The 25,435-nt window shown below is 39.8% G+C and overlaps 1 protein-coding gene across 1 annotated transcript in view; it reads left to right on the top strand.

The window, feature by feature from the left end:
• LOC137301509 (sialic acid-binding Ig-like lectin 14) overlaps positions 1-25,435 on the top strand; it is a 65,553-nt gene that overhangs the window by 26,227 nt on the left and 13,891 nt on the right. Inside the window, exon 6 of the mRNA XM_067971036.1 lies at positions 19,451-19,478. Within this exon, the coding sequence (XP_067827137.1) occupies positions 19,451-19,478 (28 nt within the window). The remainder of the gene's footprint in view (positions 1-19,450; positions 19,479-25,435) is intronic.

Here is a 25,435-nt window from a genome sequence, read left to right as displayed (position 1 = left end):
GCAATAGTTTTTATAGCCATTAATTAACACTTATAAATTATTTCACAGTGGCCAATGTTGAACTCAAGAAGCCTGTCGTGTAAATAAAAGCTATTATTTTTGCCAATATTTAGTGCCTCGCTCCTCTCCTCTCCTGAAACTTTGACTTATGGCTAGAATAAGGGCCTGATAGGACTCCTGAACAGGAGTGACTGTTCTTCATGTGTGAGCATAGATAGTGAGTGTCAACAGACTATTGGACAGTTGAGAGCACCACAGCTAAGTCTGCTCCTATCATTGCCCGATACCACTGTACATGCGCTTCCTGGAGTTGTTACTGGGTAGTAATCAGAGGTGGCCCTGACTGATTTTCTCCTCCATAACCAGGGCCACTGAGACCCAATGCTACCACCCTGCTTCAGATCAGCTAACTCAGCACAGACTGAGGATTAAATCTGAGAATTTCCTCTTCTATATGGCTGAGTTCCTGTCTGTTTTAATGAGCTGACCCAGTGAGGGAAACATCTACGGAAATGAAGCCTGTATCTTTTTAGTAAGGATTAAAAGCGACATAAAATCTGTAATTCTATGAAAAAGAACTTTAAAGGTGGTTCATATTAACAAAAGTTAATTATCACACTATGGTTGGGTTCCATTTGAACCACTTATAATATAGTTGGTTAATTCTTGCTAATCTCAAAATAATGACAAACATAAAGTATCACTACAAGAGCATTACAGAGCATGCTGGCCACCTGTACAGAAATGACTGGTTAAATTCCCTACTTTCATAGATTTTAAGGGTCAGATATCAAAATAGTGAAGCCATACCATTTAGGACAGGGAATTTCATGCAATATTAATTCATTAGCTAGAAAAGTGGCTGACTATATGCACCTGTAATAATACTCCTTTCACATTTCTCAAGCAACTAAATTGCTAAAAAGGTTTGACTGATACAAAGTTTGTGAATCCTGATATGGATACTTGTGCCTAATGATTTCCATGAAAATTGATAAAATCCCTTGTTTGCTCACAAGGCCCTGCACATATAAACATAGCTAAAGGCTGCCAGCAAAAATATCTGATGGTAAAGCACGTCTGACTGCAGAAGAACCAATTAGTCGAAGCAATTGTATGACGAAGGAAGGAACTTGATGAAGTATGTCTCATACATTACATAAAAACACTTGTGACTTCTTGTACTGTTTGTATAACTGACTGTCTGCTCTGACATATATTGTAAACTAAAGACATTTTTGCATTCTGCATGCCCCAGACACACTGAGAGTAGGAATGTAATTAAATTACAGGGCAAATAATTGAACACAGGAGGAAAGAGATAAATAAATGAACAGCAACATTTTTATTTTGAAAACTTCAGTACTGGCCAGCGATGAAATTAAGAAACTTCAACACTTGAGGGTGTGAAATTGGACATGGGCAGAGACACAAAACAGGTGTAATCGCATCGGTCACCTGTTACACGCTCCGCCTCATATTCAGTTTAATTGATTCTGCCTGTTTTGTGTCTCCACCCATGTCCAATTTCACCCCCTTGTAGTTTTCTAGTTGGAGATTTTCTGCCTGAAAATAAAATCGTCTATGTTTGTATTCACAGATGGTTTCAAATATTTAAATTAAAAACAGATTTGAGGTCATTGAAATTTCAGTATTTGCATATTTTCTATTTTTTGACCCTTCAATATTAATCATGCCATCACATCTATAAGGCATTCGCAGGCTTCTCCAGGATGCATTGACCTTCATTATGTTGGTATCTTCCCCATCGTTGTGCCTTTTTATCCTTATGTTTTTTCTGTTGTTTACCTTAATACTCATCTTTTTTGGTAAGTTCTCAGGTTTCCATCCACATATATATTCCCTTTTCCTCACATCTCAGATTAAATATTTTATTTTAACTACACACAGTTTCTCATTATGAGTACTACCAAACTCTCGTCCCTTATAAACATATCAAACTGACCATATGAAACTCATGTCTATCCTTAGCTTTTAACCATCATTATCCCGATATAGACTGGGACAGTAACGGTGTAAAGGGCAAAGATGGGGAGAAATGTGTTCAAGAGAACTTTCTGGAACAGTGTGTTTCTAGCCCAACCAGGAAGGAAACAGTGCTGGGTCTATTTTGGGGAATGAGGTGGGGCAGGTGGAGCATGTTTCAGTGGGGGAGCATATGGGGAACTGTGATCATAATATTAGGTTTAGAATAATTGTGGAAAAGAACAAGGAACAATCAAATGTGAAAATACTGGAGCTGGGCAAATTTCAATGAGTTAAAAAGGGATCTAACCCAGGCGGATTAGAATCAAAAATGTTAGGTAAAACAGTAATTGAACAATGGAAGGCCTTCAAGGAGGAGTTGGTTCGGGAACAGAGTAGACACATCTCTACGAGAGGGAAAGGAAGGGCATCCAAAGTTAGAGCTCCCTGGATAACTAAAAATATAGAGATTAAAGTGAAACAGAAAAAGGAGGCTTATGACGAATGTGAGGTTCTTAATACAGTAGAGAACCAGTCTGAATACAGAAAGTACAGAGGAGATCTATAAAGGGGAATAAGATGGGTAAAGAGAGAGTATGAGAATAGATTAGTGGTGAACATAAAAGGGAACCAGAAGTCTTTTATGAACATATAAATAGTAAAAGGGTAGTCAAAGGAAGCGTGGGATCAATTAGGGACAAAAAACAGATCTTTTTGTGGAGGCAGAAGCCATGGCTGAGGTACTAAATGAATACTTCACCTCCGTCTTCACTAGCGAAGAGGATGCTTCCATTGAAGCAGTAAAGGAGGAAATAGCAGTGATATTGGATAGGATAAAAATAGAGAAAGAGGATGTACTTATAAGATTGGCAGTAACTCAAAGTACAAAAGTCACCCAGTCCAAATGAGATGCATTCTAGGTCACTGAGGGAAATAAGGGTGGAAATTGCTGAAGCTCTGGCCACTATCTTCCAATCCTCCTTAGATATGAGGATGGTGCTGGTAGACTGGAGGATTGTAAATGTTACATCCCTATTCAAAAAAGGGGAGAGGGATAAACCCATCAATCACAGGCCAGTCAGCCTAATGTTGGTGGTGGGGAAACTTTTAGAGACACTAATCCGGGATAAAATTAATTGGCACTTGGAAAAGTAAATAAAAGTCAGCATTTGTTAAAGGAAAACCGTGTTTGACTAACTCGATCGAGTTCTTTGATGAAGTAATGGAGAGGGCTGATGAGGGTACTGCGGTTGATATTGTGTATATGGACTTTCAAAAGGCATTCGATAAAGTATCACATCATAGATTTTTTATCAAAATTGAAGCCCATGGGGTTAAAGGAGAGTGGCAGCATGGATACAAAATTGGCTAGGGGACAGAAAGCAGAGAGTAGTGGTGAAAGGTTGTTTTTCAGACTGGAGGGGAAGTATACAATGGTGTGCCCCAGGGGTCACTATTAGGACCACTGCTCTTTTTGATATCTATTAATGACCTGGACTTGGGTATAGAGGGTATAATTTCAAAGCATGCGGATGATACGAAACTCAGAAATTTACTGGAATGGTGCCAGGGATGAGGGACTTCAGTTATGTGGAGAGACTGGAGAAGCTGGGGTTGTTCTCCTTAGAACAGAGAAGGTTAAGGGGAGATTTGATAGATGTGTTCAAAATCATGAACGGTTTTGACAGAGTAAATAAGTAGAAACAGTTATCTGTGGCAGATGTTGGTAACCAGAGGACACAGATTTAAGATGATCAGCAAAAGAGCCAGAGGTGGCATGAGGAAACATTTTTTTATGCAGCGAGTTGTAATCTTCTGGGATGCACTGCTTGAAAGGGTGGTGGAAGCAAATTCAATGGTAACTTTCAAAAGGGAATTGGATAAATACTTGAAAGGAAAACATTTCCAGGGCTATGGGAAAAGAGCAGGGGAATGGGACTAATTGGATGTTGGTATGTTGGTCTTCATTGCAAGAGGATTTGAGTACAGGAGCAGGGATGTCTTACTGCAGTTAAACAGGGCCTTGGTGAGACAACATCTGGAGTATTGTGTGCAGTTTTGGTCTCCGTATCTGAGGAAGGATGTCCTTGCCATGGAGGGAGTGCAATGAAGGTTCACCAGACTGATTCCTGGGATGGACTGATGTATGAGGAGAGATTGGGTCGACTAGGCCTATTTCACTAGAGTTTAGAAGAATGAGAGGTGATCTCATTGAAACATATAAAATTCTAACAAGACTAGACAGTTTAGATGCAGGGAGGATGTTCCTGATGGCTGGAGAGTCCAGAACCAGGGTTCACAGTCTCAGGATACGGGGCATGCCATTTCGAACCGAGATGAGGAGAAATTTCTTCACTCAGAGGGTGGTGAACCTGTGGAATTCTCTACCACAGCAGGCAGTGGAGGCCAAGTCATTAGATGTATTCAAAAAGGAGATAGATATATTTCTTAAAGGTAAAGGGATTAAGGGATATGGAGAAAAAGCAGGAACAGGGTACTGAGTTAGACAATCAGCCATGATCATTTTGAATGGCGGAGCAGGTCCGAAGGGCCGAATGGCCTTCTCTTGCTCCTATTTTCTATGTTTCTATGTTTCTATGGATAGCTCTTTCAAAGAGCCGGCACAGGCATGATGGGCCGAATGGCCTCCTCCTATGCAGTATCTACTATGATACATTGATATTATCTTACTTTTCTTGCACATAACCTCAAGCTTCTCTAACTTTTTTCTTATCCTTCAGTCATACTTAAGTTTGTCTAGTTTTTCTAAATGTCCACTCTTAGGCCCTTGGTAAACCAGTTTTATTTCTTGATACCTGACCTTCTGTTCACAGCTATTCACCCTCTGATTTTCTTATTCTCCATTTAATGCTTCTCCTGGTTGCTCCCTCCCCAGTTTCTCATTTACTTTTCCAATTGAAGTGCATTAGATTTTCTATTCCTAGCCCAATGTATATTTAATTTTAGTCCATCTTTACTAACTAACTTATATCAAAGCCAATCCAAAGGCTAAACTAGAACTATCTAATCATCTGAACAGATTTCTGCACATCAACTCTTGGATAATATTGTTAGAGACTTCTGTAATCAATCGTTAAATTGATATTCAAGATTTTATATGTCGATGCAAATATTATGGGTTAATTGAGTAAAGCACTGATTAATATTTTCTCATTCTAAATAAAATGGTAAATTATGTTGCAGACCTCAAGATAAGATTTTAAGAAAGACTGTGGTAATACTTAAAACTGTGCCTTCTCAAACTGACTAACATCAGTTTAGCTGACTAACCGCTGTTCTGCTTCTGTTCCCCCTGTGCAATTCTGCACATGCTTCTCGTGTCTCGCCTTTAACAAGGCCTTTACAAATAGGCCATTTGATTTGCAGGTTTTATTTCTGTCTTTTCTAAGCGTGGTCTGCACTGACTAGCAAACAATATCAGAATCAGAATCCTGAGAAAACCTCTTTTGAACTGTGTCTGCTGCACCAAGATCTTTTTTTAAATAGTGACATTTTATTATTTTCCCATGAAAATAAAATGCATGGTCTACTTATTCAAATGATGTTTTGTTTCTGCTATGTTCCTATCACCGTTTAGGATGGGAGTGAGACATTGCCACTTTCAAACAGTCTTACCTATTTACTCACACCTTTTTTTCCCTTTAAACTTAACACTGAAAGGAAAATATCTCCCTCAGTTTCAATAATGCAAATCACCATCTGGCTCCTCCCTGTCCTTCCTGCTTAGTTGCTGACTCTGTAATGATTTCAGATAAGCCATGGGCACAGTTGTTTCTGCCTTCCTGTAAACAGTTAATTTACGTCACTTTATTAATACAAAATTATAAAAGGTTAACAGTTTACCCTTCTTGAGTAGATATTGAAGCTGAACAGAAAGAATATGACTCATAACACCCCCAAAAGTCACCAAAATAAAGTGGCTGTTGGAAGTTATTAATCTGTCAGGATCTATTACTTTGTGGCCTAGTCACTCACACAGACCTATATTTGGTTTGAATAAACTGCAGTTTAGGCAGCATAAACCAATATTTCTGTTTCTGTGGCTGTCTTCATCTCTGGTTAAACAATAACATTTTACAACCTGTTGACTAGTCTGTGAATGAAACGGATGCAAGGCAAAGTGGTCTGTGAATGAAACGGATGCAAGGCAAAGAGGTTTTCTCAGGATTCAGTAACGAATGGACAAAATATGTTGAGAAGAAGTACCAGGGACAAACAGATATTAACAGCATTGCTTGCTTCTTTCAGGGAAATAGTTTGCGATGTTAGTGTTGAACACATTTGTATCAAATTTCCCTCTGCCAGACCAACAGACAATTTAATATATTTAAAATAAACAGGTTAATGTCTCTATTAAAGCAGAGAGAGAGAAATTTGCTATTAACACATTGAGCACTTTTTATGATTTATTCTTGGGATATGGACAATGCTGGCAAGACCAGATTTATTGCAAATCTTGAATGGTTTGCTAAGCTACTTCAGAATCAAGCACATACAGTGGGTTAGAGTGATGTGTAGTCCAGGCCAGGTAGAGGTGGCAGGTTCCCTTCCCTGAAGGACATTAGGGAACCAGTTGGGTTTTTATAACACAAAAAAAAACCTTTCAAGGACATTTTTCCTGGTGCCAGCCAACAAATTATTAGATTAGTTGCATTCATTTCCACAACTTGCCATACTGGGATTTAATCTCTCAGCCTCCGGGTTGCTCGTCCAGTGCCAACCCATTATTCCACCATGCACCTCGTAGGATGACATCAATGTCTATTTTTTTCTGGGATTCTGGAGGTGCTAGTATCTCTCTGAACCTGGTTCAAGTGACCGTTCCTCAGGTGTGAGCCAGGATTGTGAGTGTTTACATACTATGTGATGATAATATTTCCTACATTGCAAAGTGACCACACTTCAAAAGTAATTCAATGGCTGTAAAGCGCTTTGGGACGTCCTGAGGTCTTGAAAGGCGCTAAAATATAAAATGCAAAACTTTCTCTCTTATAGACGGCATCACAGCTAACCCCAATCCTGCCCTTATACAATGCCCACACAAGTGCACTTTCCAACAACGGTTACTGCACAGCAACTAAGATAGGAACATGGCTGATCTCCACTCCCCAACCCCGGCACCATCCCGTCCCCTCAGCCCAGAAATCCGAGGCAGGTTGCAAAACCTCAACTGCTGCAGCAGTTGAGATCAGCTACATTTGGTCAGACTCGAGATCGAAGTTGACCCATATGACTCAGTGTCACGCTGCTTGGCACACTTGCCCACCAAGCTAATGGAGCAGCTTTAATCTTTATTCTTGTTGAATAATCAACAGTGACTGAAATCAGTACAACAAAATAATTTTTAATAAAAATCTTGCAGATCGTTCATTGTACATCACTAATACAATGGATCCTTTGCTAGGCAGTTTTGATTTTTATGAGGTATATATGATATTTTATCTTTTTTTTAATAACAGACTGTCACAGAGCAAGCAGTTTTTGCACATTTAAAGACAATGTAATCTACTTATTTTTAAAGGCTGGAGCTATATATGAAAGGCAGTATTCAGGGTGCGACAAACGTTGATATGTAGCTGGTTTCAGTGCAGCAGTCTCTTCTATCAGTCTGAGTGCTGATTCTGCCTCTCTTTTCATGTTTTCCCCAGTTCCGCTGTGTTTCTGTGAGCCTCTCTTATGATTCACTTGTTCCTTTTTTTTACTCTACACTATTGATTTATCTCTGAATTGATACCTTCCCCCTTGATTCTGACAGTCTCTTCATATCCACAAGTCAGATCAGCATTTTATTTGTGAGCTACCGATTTCCTTTCCTCTTCATTTCTACTCCCTTGCCTTTTGGCCTCCCTCCTTCTTTAACCTTACCTAGTCTGACCTTCTGTTAAAACAATTTGTGTGCCTAACCTGCTTTTCTCAGTACAAAAAATGAATGAAAGCATAAAGAAAATGGAAGTATGTGAATCAAATTAAGCAATAATGCTTTTATTATTGATTTTATATTAATATTGATATATTATATCAAACAAATATAAAAATGTGCTGGTAAAATTGAGTTAGCATGAAAATGTATACAACACAATTAATTTTTAAATGCAGCAAATATATTTTACCATTTGCTTTTTTGAATCGTACTTGTTAAAAATCCTAAAAACTCTCTCTTTGACTGTTATTTTTCTTAATTTTGTATCAGATCTTTCAGTGGAATAATCTTGTTTTTTTTGTTCTTGACATGTGGACACTGGCAAGGCTGCTTTACATTGTGCATCTCTAAGTTGTTTTTTAAGTGTATTCAGCGCAGTGAAAGACAGATTTAAAAATGCAATAAATGTAGAACCTTTGAAACAATGCACGGACTCAATTGATATAGTCACATACCCAGTGCATCAATAGTGAGGAACTCTCCGAGCAGATTTCAATAAATCAATTTCATAGAATTCTGATTAACATCCTTTTTCTGTTGGTAGTCTTCATATTTTCTTTTTAATGGTGACCTATAATATTATTGAGGAAACTATTTCGGTGGAATTACTAAACCCATTATTATGAATGAGCTGAATTACTGCACAGTGGCTGAAGCAGTCGTTAATGGCTGTATATCTTTTGATATTGATTCGCCTCCATCACACTTTCAGTCTCAGCACCTCCTCTAAGCAAGCTCCCCAATTATGTTGTCAGCACTAACTATTTTTTTAAAAATCCAAGAATACACAGAAATAGATAGACAAAAAACAAAATTATATTGAAGTTGATCACAATTCTTTGCAACTGATTATTTTTATGAAGGCATATTGAGAGTGAAGCTTGCTACAATTAGTTATATTAACAACAGTCTTTACATGACCCAGTTGTAATCTTGTGACATTAGTAAGTCCCTATTTCGTTAAAAGCTACAGGCCTCACAGAAGTAAGTTATTCCTCCCTGATGCATTGTAATGCACTTTCTCACAACAACCAAGCCAGAAGCAAAAGGTTGAGACCATAAAATCATGATAAAAACTGCTCTACTAAAAATAACTTTCATAGTAAAACCTTGAAGCGGATGACTTTCGCTATGTGGTATTAATTTTGAATATGTTCAGTTGTTTATATTTTGCCCTAGACATTAATCCAAACAACACCTTCCTTAAAATAGTGGTTAGAGGAACTTCATACAAGTGCATTTACACGTTCTATTGCAAATATTGCATGGCATAATTTTAACCCTGAATACTTTCAAAAAGGATAAGACAAGGAAAAATTTTGTTGTCTAACAGTAGGCATCCTTTGATATAACTTTTTCTAAATGAGGGAAAATAATTATACAACTATTACAACAGTTAGAAATTGAATTATTTCCATTGTGAGAATTGGGCTGACCTCTGTCATTTGCTTCCAGTGCTTCAAGTTCTAAATACATTCATTTTGAGAAGATTTCCATGTTCTAAAGTACCACAGCCGAAGAATTTAAAGCATGCCTTCCAGTTTCTAAATAGTAAATATTTATCAAAAAGAAATTAACGGAACTAATAAAGCAACAACACCAGCATCAACTCAATTTAATTAGAAAGAAAATGTCCATTTTATATAGTTACTTATAACTTTTCTCCGAAATGTCTCCTGCGATAAATTACTTTGAAGTGCATTGACTGTTGCAATGTCAGTAAATGTAAGAGAGAAACAAACACAGATAAGAGAGAAATCAAATACAATCCATTATCGATTTTGAGAAAGTTGCAACAATCCATCTGAAAGGCAAAGCAAGTCAGCATTTTATTAAACATTATTTTTCATCTCTGATAAACTATTATTAAAGGATATTGAATTATATTTCAAATTTTACAATGCTATTTATTCTTGTAGTGTTCTACGATGACCACATCATTTGTGTTTTCTGCAGCTTGCACAGGGCCTGGGTGTTTTGATCCTGTGGTTATTGGTATTTAAGCTCCATCTTACAAATTAGTAACACCACAGCTTTTACAGGCAATTAATTTGTATTTCTACTGAGCTGGTGGTAACAACTGAATGTGTTCGTGTCCGTTCTATAGAGTTCCAAAGTGGTTACGAAAAAGTTACTGTGGTGTAATACAATTTAACAGATTGATTGAAAGAAGAAATGTCAAATGTTTGGAAAAGGAACTTTCAGTACAAATATATTTACAAAATATACATGTGAAATAAAGATTGCAAGATAGCTTTCAGTGGAACACTTCATCTGATCAGTTATTCCAAATGCTAATGTTGAGGAGGATTTGATGTGCAAAATCTGAAATGCTGAATTTACCTTGGTGCATTTGTGGAAAGAGTTGAATAACTAACAGAATAAGGGCAAATTATTTGTTTCCACTCCAATCTACTGAGAAACCAGCATTTTCACTATCTCTGGGACTTTTTATGTCTGATTGCAGTGCTCAGGCAGCAAGTCTACATACTGTAAATATATAAATTTATGGGATGTCGTGCTGTACCATGCCAAATCATTTGCTCCAAATGACAGTATATGCACCCACATGTCAAATTTAGAAAATGAAATCTTAGGTGGAAATCAGTCAAACCATTAAATGAGGCATAAAATGAAAGGGGAATGATAGACACTTACAACATCCAGAAAGGGAATTAATCTTGCCCATTCCTTCTGTTGTGCTGGTAAGATCTTGGCCCAACAACAGAGTTAGTAACTTATACCTGAGCAGTGACATGAAAAGGATGATTGGGCAAAGATGGGCTGTGGTCTTACTTTCAAACTCAGAGGTTCTTCGGCTACATTTTCTAGGTACAACATTTTGTGCAGAAAGAACAATTTCCCTAGATTTACAATACGTAAAATGCTGCAGTTTACACTGGCCCAAGAACCTGCCCTTACACAGAGCAGCAAGCAAAACGGAAACAGTTTCATTTCCAACTATATAGATGTCAGTTTGAATCTGTTGATAGCAGACCTGCCTTAGCCAGATATTTTTGGGTTGAAGACCCACTTCAGGACTTGAGCACATGAAGAACTTCATTTATATAGCACTTCCTCATGTCCTCAGAATATTCCAAAGTACAATTGATGGATTTCTTCTGAATTGCTGTCACTATTGTTGTGTATGCATACATGGCAGCTAATTTGCACATGGCAAGATGTCACAAACAATAAAAGAATGAATGACCAGATAATCTTATTTTTGCTGGTATTGGTTGAATGAGGAATTTTGATCAAGGCTATGGAAAGACTCACTGTTTTTATTCAAGTAGTGCCATAGGACCTTTCATGTCCTCCGAAGAGGACTCACAAGCTCTTGATTTAATGTTTCCTCCAGCGATGCAGCATTCCCTCAGGGCTGCACTGAAGTGTCAGTCTAGATTAGGTGCTCAAGTCTGTAGTAGGACTTTACCTCACAACCCTTTCATTTGGAGGTGAGAATACTACCAACTGAGCCAATCTGGCACTCGGTTGATGCTTCCGTACATTACCATGGGGCCAAAGATGATAGTAAATCATCTCTCCTTGGGAGGGATATTGGGCACCCTTTGCACCGCCCCGGGTGACAGCTGACACCCGTGTTTCTCGTAGTACAGAGCTGGTAGGCGCCTGAGATGGGATGGACAGCTGCCGGCCTCGTGCAAATGAGGTGCCCTCTCAGTGACCCAGCAAACCCCAGTAGGATTCAGCGCTGTGGGGTGGGGGCTTCACTGCTGGGATTGCAGCCCGTGTAAGTGTTCATTCATCTTTCGCCATTTGTGGGACACTGCTGACACAGAATGGTTGCTGCACTTCAGAAACAATTCAGCATTATAAGAAACTAAATAAATAAAAAGTCTTTTGGGTTTAAAGGGGAAATTCAGACATAGTTTCTATGTCAGGATGCAGTACTATGTGCTTCCAGCAATTTTTTTGATTTTCATTTCATACCTTCTGCATCTGTAGATTTTTGTTTCTCCATTGCCCCCATTTTCTTGTCTTTTTCTTTGTGGTGGGCTTTTACTATGTCTTTTCACCAACTTGTTTATTTGCACGTGCCTTTGTGTTACAAGTTGGCTAGCCTGGTGGTGAAGGATAGAATACTAGAGCCTGGTCTTCAGTTGCTTCCAAGCCTTTATTCACAGAGCTCCACATTACAAGCACCACACCCTAGATAAGCTCTCTCATACATGGATACGAGAGTCCCAATTGATACACACCACCTGAATACAATTAACATGAATTGATATAAATCACATGGATGCAATTACCATTTTGTTCTGTTAATGCCTTTCCATTGCCTCACTGAGGTAATCTTTTACATCATTGGATAGTTTTCTACTAAGCAGTTTGCATTTAACGCACAAATGTCCTCTCCGTGATTTGAAGTATTTTTTGTTTCTTCCCTTTCTCCTTTCCAACCCTTCTAAAATTCTTGCTTAGCTATTAGGTTCAGTTCAGATGAAGGGTCATACCCAAAACATTAACTTGTCTTTTCTCTTTATTGATGCAGATGTGTATCCAGCATTTTTCATTTTATTTCTGATATCCAGCATTTGCAGTTTTTTTTTAGAAATGCAAGCACTATTATTCTGTTATTAAAACAAAGCTATAAACACTACCATAAATCAGCATACAAATTAATCGCATGAGTAGAAGGTGATGTGAAACCAGCCTTGTCAACTATTATCTGATAACTAGTATTGAAAAAAGGGGAAGACTGCACAACTGTGTATATCTTGAATTTTCCCCATGTTAGGCAAATTAGAATAAAATACCGTGTAAGCTGTAGTTAGAAAAACAGAGTGATTACATTAATATTTATAGGTCTATCTCATTATAAGGATATTAGTGAATAATATGTATCAGCTGCCAAGTTGCACGTATACTTTTTGTAGTCTGTTGTAATATTTATGAGATATCCTTACTGTCTATCTTTTGTGTTGTACGTCCAGCATGTTACTGCATAAGTTTGGGCTTGCAGTAGCCTTTTGTGAAAGTATTTGGGCAAACACAGGTGACAGCCACAACTTCCGTCAAGAGAGGTTCAAAGCAATGTAAGATCATTTTCAATCATACCTATATGAAAAGAAAGACATGGGTTTCGTGACCTCAGGATGTCCCAAAACGCTTTACAGCCAATGAAGTACTGTTGAAATGTAGGAAACTTGGCAGCTAATTTGTGCACAGCAAGGTCTCCCAAACAGCAACGTGATAATGATCAGATAATATGATTTTTAGGTGTTGGTTAAGGGACAAATATTGGCCGGGACACCAGAGAGAATTCCCCTGCTCTTCTTCAAGATAGTGGCATGCGATTCTTTTACATCCACCTGAGAGGACAGACATGGCTTCTGTTTAACATTTCATCTGAAAGACAGCACCTCCAACAGTGCAGCACTCTCAGTGTCAGTGTCCTGGAGTGTCAGCCTAAGTTTTATGCTCAAGTCTCTGGAGTGGAACTTGAACCCACAACCTTCATAACTCAGAGGCGAGAGTGCTGCCTCTGAGCCACGGCTGACAGTCATTGCCGTTGCTTCAGGTAGTGGACACCACACTGATGCTCTAAACAATCACTTCCCATGCATGTTGGACCGATTGCTTACTGACATTGTGAAGGGCACTTCAACTTTCTATGAGACACTGAGTGAACCTTTGCATTCCTATTAGTGCATTGAAAAAAAATTAACTCTCACTGGACAGCCTTTCAATGCACTATGAGTAAAGTTAAGCCTGTATTACATTCATTATTACCCATTTCCTGCATTAGGTTCTCCACATTTTAACTAATCTGTGTAGTACAATAATGTAGAATTGTTTCTTCCATTTGCTTCAAAATCCATACAAGGATTTATTTATAATGCTGGGCCAAACAATCTTACTTGAGAATTGGCCGCAGCATGTTATAGATCTTCGTTTGACAGTTAAAAAAAAAGGTCCTGAATTTCCTCGGACTCTGCTACTGCACCACCGTAACTTTGCTGGACTTCCAGTGAAGATACGGAGTGCAGCAGGAGAAGCCCCAAGGAATTTCGGCCCCAAAGTAATTCATCAGCTTGCAAATAACAAACACATGATTCTCTTCTATCTAAATATCCTTCACTGTTTCCTTCTTAACTTTGTTGATGCACCTGACCATCTGTTGCCTGTCACAGTTCTTCCTTATGCCACTGAACACTCTTGAGCACTGAGTTGCAGAAAGAATTAGGGGGAGCAAGGGCAATGCATGTGGGAGCCTGCGCTTGCTCAGTGCATGTCAAGCCCTACTCATTTGCATTCAAACTAGTAGGCTGGACACGCGTGAATGTGAGTCAGATGAGGGTGATATCTCCCGCAATGAGTCAAGTAACCTGCTATTCACTGTCTCGGCTCAGACATGAGGATTGGCTACTTGGGTACGCCACCAAAAGACAACTGTGGAACTCGTATCAGTCAGGATAAGAGAGAAGTAAATTGTAGGAGGAAAAGTTTTAAAAAGAGAATAACAGTGTGGTCAGTCAAATACAATATGGCCACCATTTGGAGGTGTAACAACACTAGGAGATGTTCTGTTGAAGAGTGCAGTCCTGCAATAAACAAAACCTATAGGTTGGACTGTAACAAACCATGGGCTGTGCAGCAAGTATGTAGTTGTCATTATAAATGAAAGTGCACTGTGGAAGACTAAACCCAAGGTTTGTATTAATAGCACTTAAAAGTCTAAAATGTGGAATGGGTAGGTGGAAAACAGGTACCTCCTAAATAGCATTATTGCTCAGCATTCTACTTTTCTGGTTTCATTTATGTTTTAGTGATTCTGCGCTTCCAATGCTAAGCCAAGCTGGACAGGAATGCAGATTGGAGATGGCACTTTAATACCACTGCCACGATTCTCCCATTCCATGCTCCTGTTTAGCATGGCTCAGTGCTGGGAGCACAAATTGTTATCCTTTTATTCCAACCCAGATATGACCTTTCTTTGGAGTTTTCAGTGCAATTAAAATCATAGAATCATAGAATCATGGAATCATATAGCACAGAAGGAGGCCGTTCAGTCCACTGTGCCTATGCTGGCTCTTTGAAAGAGCTTTCCAATTAGTCCTACTCCCCTGCTCTTTCCCCATAGCCCTGCAATTTGTCCCCTTCAAATATTTATCCAATTCCCTTTTGGAAGTTATTTAATTATTAATTATTTATTATTATTTTTTAATTATTTAAAAATGAATTAAAAATTACATTTTTGAACATCTGTTTGAACTGTTAATGCTGATGGCACCATCTGGGAAATGACCGGTAAGAGTAACTGAGAATGACGATGCAAGAGATCTAAATAACACGGCAACTAAAGAGATAAGATCATCAACGCACCTATGTTATTGATTCTATCTACTGAAACTAATTCACACTGTCAGACTTACTAAGTCCACCCAACTACTTCTGACAATGATATTATCAGTACTTAACAAGACAAGGAAGGAAAACAATAAACATGTTAAAGTTAATCACAATTATATCTTGTTGTCTTCTCCTGATGGGTCGCCGTAAGTTCGTCGGAAGTGCGGCAGAAAGTCTGTATATGTACGTAAATGGGGTATCCACCGCTTTTCTGGCAGTGCAACAGGAGAAAGTCTGTGAACTTCAGAGCCTCAGTGTTGGTGAAATCCACTCTTTAAGTATTTTCTCAAAAGCTTACCTCAGTACAGATCATGCAAAATTAAATTCAGCCGGTTACTTTGTTTCTGCCTGTCATTTCCAAGGCAGTTAAAATTTAAATAAAAACTTGTATTCATATGAGCAGCTCTTCACAGCTCTCAGAAACGTCGCAAAATGCTTCACATACAATTGATTACTTTTGAAGTACAATGACTATCGTTATCTGGCAAACATATGGTGCACAGCAAGATTCCACTAACAGCAACGAGATGAATAATCAGCTAATTCGTGATTTGGTGGTGTTAGTTGTGGGGGGATTATTGGTCAGGACACTGAGAGAACTCAAACTCCCAATCTCTTCTTTAAATAGTGCCATGGGATCTTTAACATCCCCAGGACCTTGATTTCATTTCTCATCCATGGTACGAAACCGCCCACAAGTACTGAGTTTGTTTTCAGTACTGCAGTGAAATGTTAGCCTAGATGTGCTAAAGCAGTGGAATGTAGCTTTGAACCCACAAACTTCTGATCGGTGTCAAAAGTTCTACCAACTGAGCGAAGCTTGACATGAAAGCTGTGCAGTGCTGTGGGAGTGTGGTCAGCAGTACTATCTATTACTGAAATGTTCATATTGGTTCCTTGAACTATTGGACTCTAAAACTGTTTTGGGATGGTACTTTCAAAATTCTAGTTCTAACAGGACCCATTAGAGATCTAACACATGCAGTTATATTGAGGATTTATTTTACTGATAACTGATCTGCAGAAAGACAATTGTTACATGTACAGCACACATTCCCATTGCTTCAAGACTAAATGACAGCCATTGTGGTATGATGTTAGTGTCAGTGACACCATTTTTATTCATTGATTCATCATTTTTCCAAGTAAATTTGTTTTTAAGGTGGCTGTGCTCAAACCCTCAACAAGTTCCTTTCACCAGTTATGAAAGGAACAGCTAAATGTTGTGTCCACAGGAATTAAATGCTTGTTGGAAGTCCAGTCCCTTTAATACTTTGAAACCTTTCCATGATGACTAGCTTTGGGGTTGCCTTGAGATGCTTTTTATATATAAACAAACTTCGTTTTAGTCACTAAGTTTATTGTTGGGAGCGATGTTTTCCAAACAAGTGGACAGGTTTTATTAAAGGATATCATAGAACGATAGAATCATAGAATAATTACAGCACAGAAGGAGGTCATTCAACCTGTCAAGTCCATCCCGGCTCTCTGCAAGAGGAATCCAGTTAGTACCACCCACCCATCCATTCCCCGTAGCCCTGCAAATGTTTTCCCTTCAAGTACTTATCCAATTCCCTTTTGAAAGCCACGATTGAATTTGCCTCCTCCACCCCCTCAGGCAGTGCATTCCAGATCATAACCACTCGCTGTGTAAAAAAGTTTTTCTTCATGTCACCTTTGGTTCTTTTGCCAATCACCTTAAATCCGTGACCTCTGGTTCTTGACCCTTCCACCAATGGGAACAGTTCTCTCTATCTACTCTGTCTAGACCCTTCATGGTTTTGAATACCTCTATCAAATCTCCTCTCAACCTTCTCTGCTCTAAGGAGAACAACCCCAGCTTCTCCAATCTATCCATGTAACTGAAGTCCCTCATCCCTGGAACCATTCTAGTAAATCTTTTCTGCACCTTCTCTAAGGCCTTCACATCCTTCTGAAAGTGCAGTGCCTAGAACTGGACACAATACTCCAGCTGTGGCTGAACCAGTGTTTTATAAAGGTTTATCATAACTTCCTTGCTTTTGTACTCTATGCCTCTATTTATAAAGCCCAGGACCCCGTATGCTTTTGTAACTGCTTTCTCAACCTGCCCTGCCACCTTCAAAGATTTGTGCACATATACCCCCAGATCGCTCTGTTCCTGCACCCCTTTTAGAATTGTAACCTTTATTTCCTCTCCTCATTCTTCCTACCAAAATGCATCACTTTGCACTTTTCTGCGTTAAATTTCATCTGCCACGTGTCTGCCCATTCCATCAGCCTGTCTATGTCTTCTTGAAGCCTATCATTATTCTCCTCACTGTTCACTACACTTCCAAGTTTTGTGTCATCAGCAAATTTGGAATTAGTGCCCTGTATACCCAAGTCCAAGTCATTAATGTATATCAAGAAAAGCAGTGGTCCTAGTAACGACCCCTGGGGAATACGACTGCACACCTCCCTCCAGTCTGAAAAACAACCCTTCACTATTACTCTCTGTTTATGGTCACTTAGCTAGTTTTGTATCCATGCTGCCACTGCTTCTTTTACTCCATGGGCTTCAACTTTGATTACAAGCCTATTACGCCGGACTTTATCACATGCCTTTTGGAAGTCCATGTACACTACATCAACTGCATTGCTCTCATCGACCCTCTCTGTTAGCTCATCAAAAAACTCAATCAAGTTAGTTAAACACGATTTGCCTTTAACAAATCCATGCTGGCTTTCCTTAATTAATCCACACTTGTCCAAGTGATTATTAACTTTGTCCTGGCTTATCGTTTCTAAAAGTTTCCCCACCACTGAGGTTAAATTGACTGGCCTGCAGTTGCTAGGTTTATCCTTACACCCTTTTTTGATCGCTGTTCCCTAAATAATCCCCCACTGACACTTGCTGCACCTGGCCCACCTCATTCCCCAGAACCAGATCCAGCATTGCCTCCTTCCTCGTTGGGCTGGAAACGTACTGGTCAAGAAAGTTCTCCGGAACACACTTCAAAAATTCCTGCCCCTCTTTGCCCTTTGTATTATTACTATCCTAGTCTACATTAGGATAGTTGAAGTTTTTTTAATTCGTTGATGGGATGTGTGCGTCACTGGCGACGCCGGCATTTATTGCCCATCCCTAATTGCCCTTGAGACGGTGGTGGTGAGCTGAAGTCCCCCATTATCACTACTCTACGGCCCTTGCACCTCTCTCTAATTTCCCTGCAAATTTGCTCTTCTATATCCTTCCCATTAGTTGGTGGCCTATAGAATACACCCAGTAGTGTAATGGCACCCCTATTGTTTCTTAACTCTAACCAAATAGATTCTGTCCTTGACAGGACATCCTCTCTCTCCAGCACTGCAATATTCTCCTTAATCAATACTGCCATCCCCCTCCTTTCTTTCCTTCTTTATCTTTCCTGAACATCTTGTATCTAGGAATATTTAGTACCAAATCCTGCCCTTTTTTGAGCCAGGTCTGTGTTATCGCCACAACATCATATTCCCATGTGGCTATTTGTGCCTGCAGCTCACCAAACTTGTTTACTACTTCGTGTGTTTACACACATGCATTGAAAACCTATCGTAGACCTTCTTGTATTCTCTCTTAGTCTGATCCCACCTAACACAATACTATTTCTTACTCTAGTGCTATCTGTCTGTCCCAATCCTTTGTGCACTTTGTTTCTCCTTTCATCATCACTGAAACCAAATTGTGGCTTCTTCTGAAACTGCAGGTCAGTGTATTGCTAGAGCAATCTCACACCTACAGAGTTTTATTGCTGTATTCCCATCTGGGAGACTTGAGACTGAAGGGAGTTTGAATTCATGCTTTGTCTTTCGGTAGAAAGTGGAATCTTTTAAGAAACGGTTGGATGTTGTGATGCAGGACTGTAGATTGGGCTGTGATAAACCAATAGTCTTCCTCATCTATGTTTTATCTGGTGAGTTTTATATGTCTCGGCCAGACCATCAGTGGGTGGAATAGAAAACTGGCAGGGGCAAGATGTCTGTTCTATCTGATGAAGCATACACTTTATTGGAACAACAAAAGACCATTTTTGCTGATACCTGTGGAGTGGACCATCCCATCATCAGAACTGAGAAGGCTTATATGGAAGTTAGGGCCTACCAGAAAACATTTGATTCTAAAGTATTTTTTCTTTCTTTCTCCAGATCCAGTTAATGTATCCATCGAGCTGAGGTGAGAACCATTGTTAACTTTGGTCATTAATCATTTTTGCAGCCAGTTTCATGCTGACTAGTGCTTTCAACATGACAGGAAATTATGTTGGAAAAGAATGTTTCAACTTAATGTATAATATATATTTAATTGGATACATTTATTTCATATTCGGTCAGACCATGCAAATACCAGCTTATCTGAAAGTATCTTATATAATTTGCAGTGTCCAATGTCCTATTACCAGATCTCATGATTCTCTCATTCTGGTCATGCCACCAGATGGATTAATCACAGTGACATGGAATTTCCTGAATAATCGGGAAGTTATGCCGATCTTCCTGTCGGCAAGCAAAAGTGCTTGAGAATCTAATTAGCATACGCCAGAATGTAAAAACCAGCATAAAACAAGTGGAAATCAGCGTAAATGATCGGGGCCAGAGGAAAGCACCAAACGTAAACCATATTCCTTCTTCAAGTCCCTCTTTATGCATGAAAGTTAATGTTTGAAGGTGTCAAACCTTCCTTTATGCACATTAGGCACAGAAAATGCAAGTAAATGCAAAAGTGAATGTTTTTCAATTTTTAGTGCAAACCACTCTGATGCCACGAAAATGCATTCATAGATACAGAAAATATATTTTAGGCGTAAATTTTAAGCCATTCAAAACTGACATAACCTCAGGAAATTCATTTGGGCAGAGTTATTTAATGTGCAGCAGAGGGTTTCAGCACATGTTTCACAGAATTGGCATAAAAGATTGAGGAAATTTGGATTTAGGGTACAAATGTTGCCCATCTAGTGCCCAACTCTTAAAAAGAACAGTGTCCCCAGTTTTCCATGTGTATGATAGTGAGATGAATGTTTTTTAGTTTATGACAAAATTGCCACTCTATGTCAGTCCTTTGAAATATATTTTAAGGTACAGGTCTCCCTCCTCTGATTTTGCTTTCCTTTAAATTTCAATTTGGTATCTTTAAAAATAATTTAAAAGCACAAATCTTCTAGCTCATTATTTTGGAAGGGGATTCAATTTGACGATATAATGTTAGGTCAATGTCGCTATTTTGCACATCTACAGATTCTTTTAATGACCCTGTACTGCTTTGCAGGTAACAGTTTGACATAAAGTGCCTGCCTTAAAGTGCTGTGCACAGCAGAACAGAATTGTACAATAGGCTCAGCAATATCTTTTGGTCAGACAGAGCTTTGAATGCAAGTGCTTAGAGGCATGCACAGAGTTCTGCTGCTCAGTATTCAAATGCCAGTTATATTTTTAGTCTTAGTAAAGAGGCAATGGGCTATTTCAGATATTGGGACTAGTTCCACCAGAGCAGAGAAGGATAAGAGGAGCTTACATGAAGGTTATTAAAGCTATGAAGGATTATGTTGGGGGGAATAGGGAAAGACTATTTTCTCTGAAGGGGGAAATCAGCGACATAGGATCATCAACTTAAAATATTCACCAAGAGAGTGAGAAGAAAGGTTAGAAATTTCTGTGTGCAGAGGGTTGTTAGAGCATGAAATACTTTGCTACAAGGAATAGTTGAGGCAGAGAGAATTGTACCTTTTAAGGAAAAAGAGGATACATTTTTGAAGCAGAGGAAGATACAGGGTGATGGAGAGAGCAGAGCGGAGGGATTAGTTTTAGATTGCTCTAGCAAAGAGCTGGCACAGTCAAAATGGGCTGAAAGGCCTCCTTTTGTGCAAAAACTTCTGTGGGATAGTCTTTGCTGATACGATAATATCTAAAAATATGTTTATTTTAAATGTGATAATACTTTTGCTATGATTGCAGACATGGGAATTATGGACAAATATGTTAAGCAATCGTATGCTAGTCTCACATGGTATAATTTTAGAGTTGATGTGTTCATTTCCTATAGTGAAAATTGAAATGCAGAACTAGAGAATTCTGCAGAATCCTGGAACTCTTTAATTAATAGCGTTCAAGAATGAGCTGTAATCTTGATATGTTTTTGACTGAGATGCAGGATGCTACACTGACCTCAAATGGTTAAGCATTTCAGAGTAGAGCTGGTATGCTGTATTAATCTCATGACATTTGGGAGCCTGATTCGACTCAGAACCATTGACAAAACCACACCTGATGCATGGCAGACTGTATTTGCTAACCAAAGTAAATTGATGTCACAGTCCTGCAGATTGAAACAGCTAGTCCTTTACCAGTTAAGATGACAAGTGTGCTAGCAAGCAACAGTGGGTTGCATAAAATACAGATCTTTGCTTAGTGATAATGAAATGTTTATTTGTCATCCACTATTATATCTAGGGCTTATATAACTTGTGGTTTGTCTAGTGGTGCCCTGCTTCGTCTTGGTTTCTCGCTATATACTGACCTTGATGCACTTACAGAGAGTTGCTCTATGATTATCATTTGATTGGCTGGAGTACCACAGCAACCCAATGGGAATGGATTCCCACATTCCACATCTTCCATTCTTTAATTTGCCTTTTTTTAACAATGTATTTTTTTCCAGAATGTTATATTGATTGGGATAAGAGAGGAATCTTGGACTAGTTTGTCATAACTCATCTGTGATAAACTTATAAGCTCTTATTTTGCATGAATGACAAAAATGGTGTTGTGCTGGTCATCTGCATCATCAGCTTTGGGGCTAGGCCATACCATGCCATATCATGCCATGCCAAATTTTGTGACAGGAATCCTCCTTCTAACTTGAATAGGCTTATTGGCACATGAAAAGTGTACCTACAGAGTTTTACCATTTTGCTGTGACAACCTTCATGACTTTCCCAGTGGAAAGCATCTAACAATTGGAGAGGGCACAGAACCTTTATCTGATTGGCAAATTTTCCAAGAGTGCAGGGCACTGCGGGTGGAATTCAGATGACCATCAGGGCTCCACAGAAGAACCCACAATGTTGATATAAACAGGAAATTACTGACAACGCTGCAACTATTTGAGGGGATCACCGAGCTTTCGGGACACCAGGGCAACCCTGACTGATGCCCATCAGGAGCCCCCCAACATACCAGCAACGCATTGATACAATGAAGACCTTGCTACCACCTCAATTACTATATTATAGCTCAAAAAACGCTTCTGTTTTTTGGACAGCACAAGAAAGGTTGCTGTTGTATAATCCAGGCAAGGTGAACAAGATCATCAACATGTGCTGCATCCTTCACAGCTTAGCCCCCAGAAGGGAATGACCACACATCAGCGGCAACCCCTGAGAATAGGAGGAGGCCCACATGGAGGAGCTGTTTGTGCAGGCCGGCAGAGGAGAGCCCAATGCACTGGTCAATAACTATTTTCAATAATGGATCCCTCCTGCCCCTGTCCAGCTGTCCAGCAAACAAATTGTAGTCCCCACAAACATGACAGACACAGCAACCCATCGGCTGCAAAGTGCTTTACAATGTCCTGAGGTTATGAAAAGCACTATATTAATGCAAGTTATTTTTTTCTTTCTCTCTTTATTCTTACCCTCAGCCTGCATTGCCCTCTTCCTGGCCAGTACCAGCAATATAACCTTGTCATGACTGAAAACAACAAACGGTGCCAGACAAATGAGAAATAAAAACCCTTCTCCTGCCATGACCTTGGTACCCGCTGTGCTGACCCCCTGTGACCTGCATGAGAGCTGCCTATAGACTGTCCCCAATGTGGGTAAAGCCTGCTGTCACTGTTCTGTCCAAATGATCACCCAGTCTATCAAATCTAACAATGGCAGCCTCCAGTAACTGAGTGCTAAAAGTCTCAATGGTGCCAGTCACAGCATTCATGACAAATCTATGTATTGTGTTTGCTCCTTCACTGCTTTGGGGCTTCCCTACAGAGGACTGCAAGAATGCCACTCACTCCATGGTCCTCCGAATGCCAATATATCCCTACTATCGCACTACAATCATGTCAGAGGTGCACAGTTGCATATTCTCTGACAGCTGCTGCAGATTGCTCAAGATGGATTCAAAGGAGGCGGCAAATATGAATCCCTTGCCCTTGTGGTTGGAAAATTGCTCACAGCCTTACAAAATCTTTCAGCTTCCTCTCCTGCCACTTCTAATTGCTCCTCACTTGTGAATTGTGCTTTACTTGGGACATGTTCCTCAAAATTATGAATTGTAAGCACTGGAGTGCTAGTATTAAAGGGAGTGCAGTGCTTGGGGCTGAATGGCCACATCCTATGGCCTCCTCAGCTTAGGAAAAGCCTATAAGAAAATAAAAGCAGTATGTACATACCCCCTAGCAATGGCCTGTAAGACAAGTTAGATCATAGAACTTTAGTGCATCATTCAGCTGACTAACAAACTTAGTCTCTGCTACCAGGATTTTGAAACGGAGTCACACTATGAAGATCATAGCAAATACTTGCTGGGTGGCAGCAACACAACTTCAAATTCACCCTCACCAATGCTCCACAGAAAGCCACTTTCCTTTTCTGTGCCTCCTGCAATAGGACTCTAAGAAGTCATTATCATAACCATCATTGCATATATCTCAGAATGTCTGCTGTACCACCACCTTCATCCAGCTGCAACACTTCTCAACTCGTCCGAAAGGTGAGCAGCAGATCTTTTCCAACCATCTTTCCAAGCTTGACTCCCTGTGCACATTTTCCATGCATGGGAGCCCATACAAATTATGGGGAGGGGCCTAGATTGGAAATTTGCCCAGGCCGGCCCCCACACTGCTGGCATGGTTGCACAAATGCCTTGGGCACACACAAAATAAGTGCTAAATAGATTAGTATAGCAAAGCTGGATGGAATAGTATAGAAGCGCTACATGCTTAAGGATCAGGGGCCTGACATTCTGTCGAGGTTCTCCTGGTTTCCTGCCCTACCTCCGAGAGGAGACTGGCGCAACTCCCAGGGAAGTGGCTGCAAATGGTGATTTACGCCATTACCCTGAGGGTTCCATTGGTTTCTTGCCAGAGTCACAATGAGACAGTGGGAGAACGCCCATGGAATTTCAGGGCCAAGGTGCTTTGTTAGTGGTGGTAGCTGGGATTGCCCAATCCTGTCTGCCAGTGCAGTTGGGCTGGTTTGCCAGATTTGTGGTGGTTGGGATTGTCAGAATAAACACTCCCACCTCCTCATGTCAACTTGGAAATTCTCCTGTAGGGAACTGCTGTAGTATTTATGGGGGGCGGGGGTGGGGGAAGGCGTAGGAATGTGATAGTTTTTCAGTCTTAGGAGGAAGCCAGATATCACTTGCTATGACCGGTATATGTCCTGTAGTTCCTTTACCTGCATTTTTGTGGTGTAGTACTTCACCACAGTGTGGTTGCATCTTCTTGCTGCTTGCAGTGAAAACTATCTTGCACAGCATCCTCAATGCCTTCAAAGATAGCCAACAAGCAGGTGACTGAGTCTGAGAGATTCAGGTGTTGGCTTTTGTGGCGCCTCAGATCACTGTCCAGAAAGTGTGTAGAACTGTCCCTGTCTTGCTGCAGCCACTCCATTCTGACAAGATAGGATGGAACTGATGACCATTGTTAGAGATGAAGAAAGATTTTGTGGTCACTTTCCCACTTATTACTGCATTTGGTAATTTGGAGGATATGTCTCTGAACTTCCCTCTCTTTTCTGTTCGCTGGTAGTCCACCTGTCTCTCTTTGCTTCCTTCAAGCCTTCTGTGGAGTCTACCGACATGACATGAGAGTGGTGTGTCGGACAGAAATGTGGTTCTGGGTGCCTTTGGGCTAAAGTGAGAGCTTGGCCTCGCATACTTCAAATACTACCACTTCTTAACCCATCTTTGCAGGAACTGTATCCTGGATCCTGGCCTCCCCAAAAGATCTATAAATTTCAAGCACATGTCCTCTAATGTGCCTTCTTTTGCCGCTCTGTTTCCAACTGTAGAAATTCCAACTATGTCATGATAATTGACTATGGCACATTACAATATACCACAATCTTTACATTGCATGCAGTTTCTATCACTCCTTCACTAATAGAGAAACCACATAAACACTCTAACAAG

The sequence above is a fragment of the Heptranchias perlo genome, chromosome 33 (assembly GCF_035084215.1).
Source record: "Heptranchias perlo isolate sHepPer1 chromosome 33, sHepPer1.hap1, whole genome shotgun sequence".
Taxonomy (NCBI): domain Eukaryota; kingdom Metazoa; phylum Chordata; class Chondrichthyes; order Hexanchiformes; family Hexanchidae; genus Heptranchias; species Heptranchias perlo.
Note: the sequence above shows the minus strand (reverse complement) of the source record. Positions and strands in the feature narration are given on the sequence as shown.